At 43.1% G+C, this 12,028-nt stretch overlaps 1 protein-coding gene across 7 annotated transcripts in view; it reads left to right on the top strand.

The window, feature by feature from the left end:
* Positions 1 to 12,028, top strand: part of CFAP20DC (CFAP20 domain containing) — a 143,419-nt gene that overhangs the window by 58,244 nt on the left and 73,147 nt on the right. For 6 of the 7 annotated variants that reach the window (XM_053378368.1, XM_053378364.1, XM_053378363.1 and 3 more), the window contains one exon: positions 6,038 to 6,178. In XM_053378368.1, the coding sequence (XP_053234343.1) occupies positions 6,038 to 6,178 (141 nt within the window). Of the gene's footprint in view, positions 1 to 5,966; positions 6,179 to 12,028 lie in introns of those variants that run through there. The other variant, XM_053378369.1, reaches the window with a different exon arrangement.

Below are 12,028 nucleotides of genomic sequence, written 5' to 3' on the forward strand. Positions count from 1 at the left end.
GCTCTTTTGCTTCAATTATCTGGAACTATTTGCAATTACATTCTGCTCATAGCACACAGTGCTCTGGATTGTATAGGTTCCCTTGGGACACAGCCATGTGGATATCTCTTAACTTTTAAGGCAGGTGGTTAGAGCAGATGACTTTTCCTTCCTTCTATCTCCTTGAGGCTGAAATAACCTTTCTTTCTTCAACCTAGCCCCATCGCTTTCCCAAATCAGTGTAGACTTTCCGTAGTCTTTTTCTTCCAATCTACTCTTACAACATGTCCTGTTTGTGGCAGTGGAATATAAACCAGCATGTGATAAGAGTTTTGATGTGGTGTCAGTAAACCAAGCTAATCTTTGAAAGATCAGAAAACTAGGTAGGTTTTCCAAGCTCAGCATTTTTATTTTTATTTCGGAAGCCACAGAACTGTGACAAAACATTATACCATATTTTTCACTCCATACAACACACCTGACCATAAGACACACCTAGTTTTTAGAGGTGGAAAACAAGAAAAAAAATATTCTGAACGAAACAGTGGGTGTATGATTTTTGTGGTTGATGCTGTGGCCACAGACATGTGATCTAATGGTGAATTTGGGGTGACCCAATGCAAAAATTGTGAGGATTCATGTGGATCCATGCTTTGTAACCATGTTTTTGCACCATTGCGGCCCCACGCAATAGTGGGTGTGTGATTTTTTTGGTGCAGGCTGTAGTCATGGACATGCTATGTGATCTGATGGTGAATTTGGGGTGACCCAATGTAAAAATCCTGAGGATCCATGGGCTTTTACCTCCCACCTCCCAGGCAGCCGCCGCTAGCTTCCCTTATCTCTCTTCCGATCCCACGGATCAGCTGTTTCCTTTCAAAACTCCCTTCCCTCTTGTTTGCCTTAGTGTCTTTTCCGTAGCTGGAGCAGTTTTTTGCTCCTCCTTTTCTTGTAATTTCTCTCCTTATTGCTTTAGTCTTCCTGTTTTCCCCCTTTGCAAGTTTGCTGTCTTTACCTCCCCCTCCCAGGCAGCCTCCTTTATGCCTTAGTGTCCCTTATCTCTCTCCCTGATCGGCAAACGATCAGTGGCTTTGTTTCAACACCCACTTCCCTCTTTCAGAAAAAAAAAGAAGCATGATCTGCTTTTTGCCCCTGGGCAGTTCGGCTCCAGGGACCACGCATTCGCCCCATAAGACGCACAGACATTTCCCCTTACTTTTTAGGAAGAAAAAGGTGCATCTTATGGAGCGGAAAATACGGTAAGTTGGTCAAGTTTGCATCCCAACCCAGCCCCTCTGACTAACTGCAGTGGTGTTACTATTTCAAATACGTGAGTACATGAGAAGGGAGAATTTTTCTGCTTTAAAGACCTCTAGGTCTAGGAGGAGGCAACAATGAGCTCCTGCAGATAGTTTGAATCTTATGTTAGCTTTGCTTCTCAGTTGTGTGCTGGAATGGAGCTCTGCTAGCTGTCACTGGCTATTGGAGCCATTCTTGTAGGCTATCAGTGGAAGAGAGGACTGCTTTAGATGATTGCCTGCAGTTACATTCTTCCTTGAACCAGGTGGTCAATTTTGGATGCTCCTGCTATTGAGCAAATGTGTCTTGATTTAAACAGACTCTGTTTTCTCAGTCTGGACTATGCTCTCATGACCCTGATCCAAGTATATTGTTTTTGTTGTTGAGTTTTTTTTAAAAAAATGGGAGGGGAATAATACCGTGGAGATGGCATTTTAATTTTGTGTTTATTCTCTCCAGGTGATTTGAATTTGCAAGGCTTTGGTTTTTAAGGACCAGCATTTTGTTTTGCAGAACTGTGCCATCTGTGCAGGGAGCCTTTCGCCATCCATTAGCTTGTTGATTTGTTATGTGTCAGTCTGGGAGGGAATCTGTCATATTGAAATGTTTATTGAATGGTGTTCACTGGGGTGACAGCTGAACAGGGGGTTCTACCAGCTGAAGGCAAAATAAAATTGGCATTGCTTTCCAGTTAGATTGGCATGAAGGTGTATTCTTCCTGTATGTGCTATACTGTACAGGGCATAAGATCATAAGGATGAAATTGCCGTTATCTCTGCTTGTTAGGTTAGACAGTAAATGCTTAGAAGATTGCTAACGGGCCATTCACAGCTGTAAATTAGGAGGAGAGTCTCTTCATTCTAAATAAATGCTGTTATATTTTAATATCCTGATACCTATATCCATATTTGCATTGCATTTCAAAGCAGTCAGAATTCAATGAATTCAAAACATTTTATCCTGCATTCAGGTTCAGCATAGGTAAAGGGACCCCTGACCATTAGGTCAAGTCGTGACCGACTCTGGGGTTGCGGCGCTCATCTCGCTTTATTGGCCGAGGGAGCCGGCGTACAGCTTCCGGGTCATGTGGCCAGCATGACTAAGCCGCTTCTGGCGAACCAGAGCAGTGCACGGAAATGCTGTTTACCTTCCCGTTGGAGCGGTACCTATTTATCTACTTGCACTTTGATGTGCTTTGCATACTTGCATACATTTAAAATCAAACATTTTATTTCAATACAATAAAAAATATCAGATTAATAATTCAAAAGGCGCGCTCCACCTCCCCGCTGTCCCCCGAGCTTGTGGGGCTGGCCGATATCTGCACGAAGCCTGGGGCGTGCTATACAGCGCGCCCCAGGCTTCGGGATGCAGGCTGCTATCCGCAAGCCTTGGGAGCCCAACGGGAACTCCCGCAGAGCTCCCAAGGCTTGCGGATAGCTTCCTGAAGCCTGCATTCGCCCCATAGGACGCACACACATTTCCCCTTCATTTTTGGAGGGGAAAAAGTGCGTCCTATAGGGCAAAAAATACGGTATCTTAAGAATGGGGTAAGACAACTTTGCTGTGTTCAAAATCCTTCGCACGTATTCTGCTGTGTAACAGCTCTGCTCTTTGTAGCACCTGCCATTGCAGGGTGAAAGCATGAGGAGCAGGGTCCTAATCATGAAAAGAGTTCTTTTGTACTGGGAAATGCACATCAAGTCACCCATCAACTTCAGAATGATAAGGGTATGTGGATAAAGTAGACAGAAGTTTTGCTCCCTCATGATACTAGAGCTTTAGTTAGCTAATACAGCAGTCTGCTTCTGAACAGTGAGCAACAGCAAGGGAGGGCTGTTGCCTGCATCTCCTGGTTGTTGGCTTTCCAGAAACCTCTGGTTGGCCACTATGAAATACAAGATGCTTGACTAGACAGACCTTTTGTGTGATCCAGAAGGGCTCATCTTCCATTTGTATCACATCACAAGTTGCATCTTTTTAGTTCCAAAATTTACATTTCATGCCAACTTAGATGTTGCATACCTCTTGAGCATGATAAGCTTGTTTTTCTTTCCACATCTGGTGCCAATTAACATAGCCCTGCTAGGAGCTGCGGAGTTATTCTGACTTAATCTAATCAAAAACACAACTGGGAACATTTCCTGCTCTTTCTCAAGTTCCATGTATCAGTGAGATTTATGTAAGAGTGTTTCCCATTGAACTCTGCCAATATCACTTGCACGGTGTCAGGGTTTCCCAGGAGTGGGATCCCAGATCCCACCATGCAGAGTTTGTTCGAACCACTCACCTCATCCTGAAACAATAGCCACATCTTCTTGGAGGCATTCTCTTGATCTAGGGGCTGGGGAAAAGACTTTGTCCCATTGGGCCAGTCCAGAACTGAATTTTGAACTGATAGAAACTTTTGCCAGGAAATGGAGAAGCCATCTCAAATTATTTGAGTATAAATTTTCTTCACAGAAATAAACCTGTAAATTAATTTTTATCTTTAAATAAATAAATGTGTGATCTTCCCATCAGGAAGATATGCCTAAATATACTCAGAGGACCCAATTTTTACACTCCTCGAAAGGAAAGGGTGGGGGGAAAGCACAGTTATGGCTGGATATTTTTACAAAGTGGGACGCGGGTGGCGCTGTGGGTAAAAGCCTCAGCGCCTAGGGCTTGCCGATCGAAAGGTCGGCGGTTCGAATCCCCGCGGCGGGGTGCGCTCCCGCTGCTCGGTCCCAGCGCCTGCCAACCTAGCAGTTCGAAAGCACCCCCGGGTGCAAGTAGATAAATAGGGACTGCTTACTGGCGGGAAGGTGAACGGTGTTTCCGTGTGCTGCGCTGGCTCGCCAGATGCAGCTTGTCACGCTGGCCATGTGACCCGGAAGTGTCTCCGGACAGCGCTGGCCCCTGGCCTCTTGAGTGAGATGGGCGCACAACCCCAGAGTCTGTCAAGACTGGCCCGTACGGGCAGGGGTACCTTTACCTTTACTATTTTTACAAAAGGAGGGTACAGAAGATAGTTTTATTTGTGAAACAATGCCGGCTAATTATCTTGCACTGAAGTTGGAAACTTGCTGTTCATTTAATCGGGATTAGAGCAGTGAGCCTTTGGGGCGATCCACAGAATTGGGAATCAGGTGGATAAGTAGATTTCTTTCTGCAAAGCTCTTTGGATATTTCTCTGGAGGTTGAGCTACATCCCCACATTTTATTTTATTTTTTGTTTCAGCTTTTTTCATTTCTCATTAAACTGGGAAGTTGATACGCCTTGTGATACAAAATGATTGGCGTACTCAGCCGGTGCCTCTCCTAGCGTTGCTTCACTTCTCCGTTTCGGAATCTTCCTTCTTTCTTTGTTTGTTTTCCAGCAATGTGGCTGATTATGTAGAACGCTGTGTTCCAAACGTGTTTTGTTCTTCCTTTATGGTTTTGAGTCTCCATTACTGATATCAACACACTGCTGTGGAAGCTGGGCTTGTCAGATAATATGAATGTCTGGGAGGCTTGGACAAAAAAACCAGTACAGGCATTAAAGTAATACAGTCTGTTTAGAAAGCAAATTATGCTGTTTAATTTCTAGATTGCTTGAAATGAGCAACAGACGAATACTTGTATATCCCTGACGGCATGGCAGTTGGCTTGATGCTGGCATGGGGAGCGGCTGCAGTGGGAATTGTTAACGCTGTGGAGCGACATTGCAGCAACTCGGTGATGCATTAACTGGGCCAAAATATCCCGTTCTGCCACTTGTGTGATAGGTTACAGAGCTTTCTCAGATGTAACAACCACATGAGATTAGATAGTAACTGAATCTCAGCCATGATCTAAATTGTGAGGCCAGCTAATTGCAGGTGGAGTTTAATTGCAAAGCCCATCCACCCTGAAATCTGATTAATTCTTAACCTCACACATAAATTATTTTAACAGTAAGTTAACCGCAATCAAGCATCTGCAATTATACTTTCTAGAAAAGATATAACAGCTGGTGATTGCAGTTGTAGATTTATGGGACTAGAAGGACTGAGATCATCATGTTGTCCCATCCCCCTCTAAAGAGACGGCTCTTACATTGTCTATACTCTACCTATTGAAAGCTTAACTTCTATTGGGGGCTTCCAAACTACAGCCTTTAAGGAGCCCAGCTGTAGCACATAGTCCAGGAAGCATTTTGTTTACCTTACACAGGAATACTTCACTTTTATCCTGGACCTGTCTGCACTCAATCCACATGTCTCTTCATTCATACTTTTTAATGCATGATTGACTGAGGGAACATCTCTTATTTGAGGTGATTCTGTTTTAGACAATATGCTGTTGTTGCTGTGTTTTTTAAAAAACCTATTGGTAAGATAAGGTTAAGTTTGAGGTCTTGTGGCATTATTAAATGTTTTTCCTGAATGCTGGGGGCTCTGGCACATTAGTTATTGATTGAGTCCTCCTGTCCAGATGAGGTAATGAAGATCTCTAGTACTGCTAACTCCCAGTTCAGAAATAATGAGTCTTGCCTGGAAAAAATCATGCCATTGAATTAAGAATCAGATGGTTTAGACATCAAATGAATAAGTGAGCTTTTGTTTTCTGGTTCATAACCCTTGAGGCAGCTAGAAGACTCTTCATTTTGTAACTATGGGGGGCTAGAGGGTTTTTTAAATATCAATGAAAATAGGCTATATTGTTTCCCTTGTTTGTTTCAGCTACCGGGTGTGTAGAAAAGTGAAGCCTTCGCTGTATTTTACTCAGACTTGTATTGATATTGCATTCACAGCTGATGGGCCAACAGATACGATTCCTCGAGCCTGTCAGTTAAATTCAGATGTGCCGCAAGTTACCCAGCTGCTGAATATGAACAAGCTACGCCCAGCAGAACAAAAATGTGGAGGTCGGCTCTTAACTTCACCGGAATTAGGTAGGTTGTAAAATTAATTTGTGCTCATTGGATATGTTGGTGGCCTCGTAAGAGCATCAAAGCTGCTTCTTGGTGCATTCCCCCTGTTTAGAGACATTATGTTACATGCAGGTCCTGCTGCTAGAACCAAGTGTTAGCAATCTTAAGGATTTTACATGAGGACCAGTTTACATGTTCCCCTCTGAATGAGGAAGTACATAGAACCCAACAGCTACCACTGGGCTTATGCCATTATCTCCATGTGTTATGCTTTCTTCTCCTCGGAGTGTTCAATTACACGTGAGAAAACGTGTGTGCGCGTGCCTGCATGCATGCATGCACGCACTAAACCTGTATTTCACCCTGGAAACTTCAAAGCCTGTGATAGGTTTTGTCCCTCTCCCCCAAACTGGATCTCAGATTACACGCACTTGCTCTGAGCAAAGTAACTTAGTAGGAGCTGATTTTGTCTCTGTCTGCATAGCCTCACCCCATGAACTGCATAGCCTGGCCTTAGGTTCCATTTCTTGGTTAAGTTATGGTATGATGAACTCTTGTGAAATGGGTTTTTTATAGAAGGATTAATGGTACCAGTTCTAAGCACCTGCTGATACCAGGCCAGGAAGAAGGAAAAAACCTCATAAAAGAAGATGGACTTCGGCTGGTCTATTAGAGAAAAAGGGCATTGCATAAATACATCTTTCTATAAGCCCTTCTTATAGCTTTGCTCAGATACGGCAGTGTGAGATGCTCTTGGAGTGTATTAATAAGGCAGGGTGCTTATCCATGGTTCTTAAACTTTGAAAAGAGGGACCAGCATGGCTGGCCCACCCATGGGGCAAAATGAAGCCCTTGCCCCAGGGTTGGCAGGCTTGAAACCATTGGGAGGGAAGGCCCACCTCCTCCCCCACTCCCTAATGCTAATAATAATAATAATAATAATAATAATAATAATAATAATAATAATAATTTATTTTTACCCTCCCATCTGGCTGGGTTTGCCCTGCCAGTCTGGGTGGCTTCCAACAGGATAATAAAAACACAGTAAAAGATGAAACAATAAAACTTCCCGAAACAGGGCTGCCTTCAGATGTCTTCTTAAAGTCAGATAATTGTTTATTTCCTTGACATCTGGGGGGAGGGAGTTCCACAGGGCGGGTGCCACTACTGAGAAGACCTTCTGCCTGGTTCCCTGTAACTTCTCTTCTCGCAGTGAGGGAACCGCCAGAAGGTCCTCGGAGCCCGGGCTGAACACTGGGGATGGAGACGCTCCTTCAGGTATACTGGTATACTCCTCCCCCCTTGCCAGCACCTCCTTGGTCACTACGCCTCACTGTCTGCTGACTCCTCCCCCTTTGCCACCTCCTCCACCCCTCTCACCGCTACTGTCTTCGGTTCCCTGGGTAGCCTCCTTTTTCTCCCCTTTTTCTAAGGTGCAGGGGGGTGGAGAGCAGCAGAGGAGTCATGGGGGGGCAGGGGAGGAGGTGTCAGTGGCAGCAGGGGGTGGGGAGGGGCACTTTCTGTTTTGCCTTAGTGGCAAAATGTGCTAGGCCAGCCTTGGGGCTCAGTACAGTGGTATCTTGGGTTACAGTCGCTTCAGGTTACAGACTCTGCTAACCCAGAAATATTACCTCAGGTTAAGAACTTTGCTTCAGGATGAGAACAGAAATCATGCTCTGGCGGTGCAGCGGCAGCAGGAGGCCCCATTAGCTAAAGTGGTGCTTCAGGTTAAGACAGTTTCAGGTTAAGAATGGACCTCCGGAACGAATTTAAGTTCTTAAACCGAAGTAACACTGTATAGCAAATTGCTGATGGGCTGTTTTGGAAAAGCAGGAAGCAAGCATAGTACAAAGTTATTGGAGTCACCTGTTCTTTAAAATTGTCCTTTGAATGTGCCCTTTAGGAGGAAATGGTCACCTATGTAGTCTCTAAGTCACGTACCAAATTTTGCTCACAGATTCCATTTAAAGGGGGAGGGGAATACTTACAAAGCGGTTGTCTCCTTTCAAGACCAAAAGAAGAAACCCTGCCATTAAATTCTGTAATGAGAAAAGATCTTTATTAATACGAACTACAACAAAATAAGAAAGGTGAATAATTTAATTTAAAATACTGTGGCACTACTCCAGTGCCTAATATAATGAAAACAAAAAAGGTAATAGAGTTCATTTAATTTTGGATAACCACTTAGGGGTATAATTATTTTTTATTTTTATTTCATACTCTGTATGACAGCCTGTTCTACTTTAATTTTACAAGACATTTAATTATATGTTTGAATAAAAATTCAAGACTACACCCAAGAATCCCAAAGTCTTTTATCTTAAAGTTCAAGGACACTATGATGCATAACATAAAATGTAGGGGGGCAAGGGGAGTTGAGTTCATTGGGGTAGATTCATTGAGAACTTCTAATGACTCTATTAATTTTTTATGCATGAGATAAAAGCTACCTTGCTGATTATTCAACTTAAACATGTCCTTTATTAAGTGAATGTGCATTACTATGAACCCATGCAAGCCAGGGAGCATAGGATAACTTCTATTTCATAAGCTTGTATACAATAATGCAGTAAGCATCAGCAACCTTAGTTACCTTGGTAGTGGGTAACTTATATATACACAACATATATACATCACTAGGACTTGTGGGGTAATGTATCGAGTCTGTGCTTTCTGAATTCATGAAACACCATCCAGTCAGGCCTTGCACTTTTCTGGGATTTTTTTCCCTCCTGGTCCTAGTCTTTTCCATCGGTCATTTATTTTGAATGGGAGCAAGAGCAAGAGTTGGTGTCTGATAATGATTCTGCTGATTGCAAATAGAAGGTAATGGGATAACAAACTTGAAAAACCGATTGTTTTGGATTGGCTTTCATCAATCTAAGTAATTTCAGTGCCATACAGATGCAGAGCGTGTACATTCTGCTTGCCAAGAACTTTACATCTTAGGAAAATATGATGAATTACGTCGATATAATCTGGAAATATATATAATTGAGAGTTATTTGGGAGGGAAAAGAGTATATAACAGTTGTTTACTCTTTCATATAATGCCTGCAGTATTAGAGATAGATGTGTTGTTCTTTACATATATGCAAGATTTTAAATCACTCTGTTGTGTCTATGGTTGTGGACATAGGCAGGAATCAAGGTGTTACAGTCCCAAGTTGTTTGCCAAGCAACAGTTCAATATGCCAGCAATAAACAAAGTCTTAGAAGTAATGGTGCCACGCTTCCCTGGAACAGAACATCAGAGCCAGACTCAAGGCTCTCTTCCTTGATACTGAGGACCTCTTCAGTATGCAAATAGACAATAAAGAAGCTTAAGGACCATGGACAGCGATTTTGGGTGCTGCTTCACACATGCGTACATCTTCTTGGCTAGCAGCTGAACGTGTAAATTGGCACCAGTGGATTACATTTGACATGATACGAAGGTTCAATGTGTAGTGGTAGGTCTGTTACGGTCTGTTCGCATGTGGAAGTCTTCACATATTTCTCCGTTAATCAAGTAATCAGCATGAATGTATGAACAAGGGAAGCTTTCCTGGTGCCATCATTACATATATTTAGGCACCAGGCAAAAACATTCCACCAGCAGTGGAGTGGCTGGTTGAGACAGATGGGGAAGGGGAACAGAAGGAAGACCTAAGGGAGGGCTAAGGCCAGGGAACAGAGGCAGGAGGAGGCAGACACCACCCCATCCCAGGATACAGCTGCTTCTGATGGGAAAGCTGGGCTCCCAACTCTCCTCTCCTGGGATGCAGCATTGGAATCTGAGGAGGACATCAGCCAAGGATTGTGGGCAGTGCTGCATTTCTATGAAAAATGGTGCCAGTATGCATCATGCCCCCCATCCTACCACCACCATCATCCCACCGCCATTTGCCTGCCCACCCACTCACTTGCTCCTCCCTTGCACCTTTGCTTACCACTTCCCGCAGCAGCAGTCATAGCCTCCTGGAGGTGCCTGGGCACAACGCTTTTATGATCGCCAAAGCTCATGCCAGAAAGGTGCCTAATGATCATAAAAAGGTCACGCCAAAGCAAAGTCAGTCAAAGGAGAAAACAGATTCACTTACTTACTGTTATTTAAGTATCCATGTTTAGTCACACATTTGCCTACTTTCACTGTGTAAGTAACTAATAATAGGGGCATAAGTCTCGTTTCTGCCCTTCTTACATCCACAAAGACAAAGGGAAAATGTCTGGAAATTGTGTTTCTCCTACACACACACACACACAAACACAACTTCCTTACAAAAAGGTTTTCTATTCTCTCCCTCCCCTCGTAACATTTGCTAGACCGAAGTTTGTAATTCATTGTGTACAACTAATTTCCCTGAATTACAAATATAATGATATACTGTTGAAGAGCAATTCTGTGTTTTGAATGCTTTCAACAAAATTAATAAAACCAGCATGTATCCAGTTAATCATTGCGTGTGTAATTTGACTAAAAATTTTACGCTCTTAATTCCTTCAATTCCCAGCCCAGATTAAGTACTGACTGTTAGTCAATGTAGGACTGTAGGAAGTAATTCTGCACCCCCCTCCCCATTAATGGGACCGTGGTTTAATTGAACACAAAATCAAGTCTGGTTGCTTAAATTGAGCAGTTCAACTTGCTAATGACAAGATGAAGTGGTCCACTAAGCACAAATCAAAACTGGTAATTTACTTAAAAATTAGCACTCTCTTTGCCTGAGTGCTTTTATTTCCACAGAAGCAATTCTCTGAGGCTCCCCCCCCCCTGCTTTTAACTCTACATAGGTGCACAATACTGTCCACTTCTAATTGTGAATCATTCTTTGATAGCATACCTTTTTGCCATCCTGCATATCTTTGTGCTGCATATTATATCCATGTTCGCTCATTCGCACATCATATCATTATGCTTGTTTTCCATGGATTTAAAAACTGGGATTTCAGGGACCGTTCAGATGTTCAAGATGATGCACAGGAGTCAGTCCAGAATCACCATGGCTGACACCTGAAAAGCAGCTTCACCTAATTGAAGGTGCCTTGCACAATAAAGCCCAGTAATACTAATAAGGGCACTTGCCAGTTTGGCTCCTGTTTGTCATAGACAAGGAACAGAGAACGTTTGACTCCAGTTGTTGTTGGACTACAGCTCACATCATTGTTGGCCATGCTGACTGGGACTGATAGGGGTTAAAGTCCAGCATCTGAAGGGTCAATGGTTCTCTATCCCTGCTCTAGACAAAGCCTTCTGCTGTTGTGACACCCAACATTTCTAGACCTCATTATAGTTTAAACTCTACCTCTGAAATAAAGGGTGGCATGCACAAGCAAGAAAAACTTAACTGAGACGTTCAAAGCATTATCTTCAGGGCTTTGGGAAGACCAAGGTTGGTTAGCAGATCCAGAAAAGATATCATGCTCTCTGTCAATGGCTAGATGGTTAGACCTATCTGATGTTTTTCTTGCATCAGTTCTTGCCACTGGGAGTGGGCTTACTATCTCTGACCCTACAATTTTTTGGGGCTACATGGTACTTAGTGCTACATGTGCAAAGGCATGTCCAAAGTGTATCCGTTTGCGTCCAGTAATATGCCAAAAGATAATGTGCTATTAAAAGAGGGTCCATTTTTTTGTGTCGTTGGTTCTTACTGTTTCATCGGACCAAAGGAATCCTGGTCTATTGATTTTTTTTAGCATTTGCACATTCTCACCACATCCATTCTGATGAACAGCAAACCAATGCCTTAAAAACTGAAATGGAAAGCTTACTTAAGTTGGTTTAAAATGTTGCTAGCTAGTAATTCCTTCATGGAGAGCATTTCTAGGAATACATGCATTGCACTAGCATCGATGAGCTGCTAAGCTATAAAAATATCCCACTTT

Source organism: Podarcis raffonei, chromosome 2, assembly GCF_027172205.1.
Source record: "Podarcis raffonei isolate rPodRaf1 chromosome 2, rPodRaf1.pri, whole genome shotgun sequence".
Taxonomy (NCBI): Eukaryota; Metazoa; Chordata; class Lepidosauria; order Squamata; family Lacertidae; genus Podarcis; species Podarcis raffonei.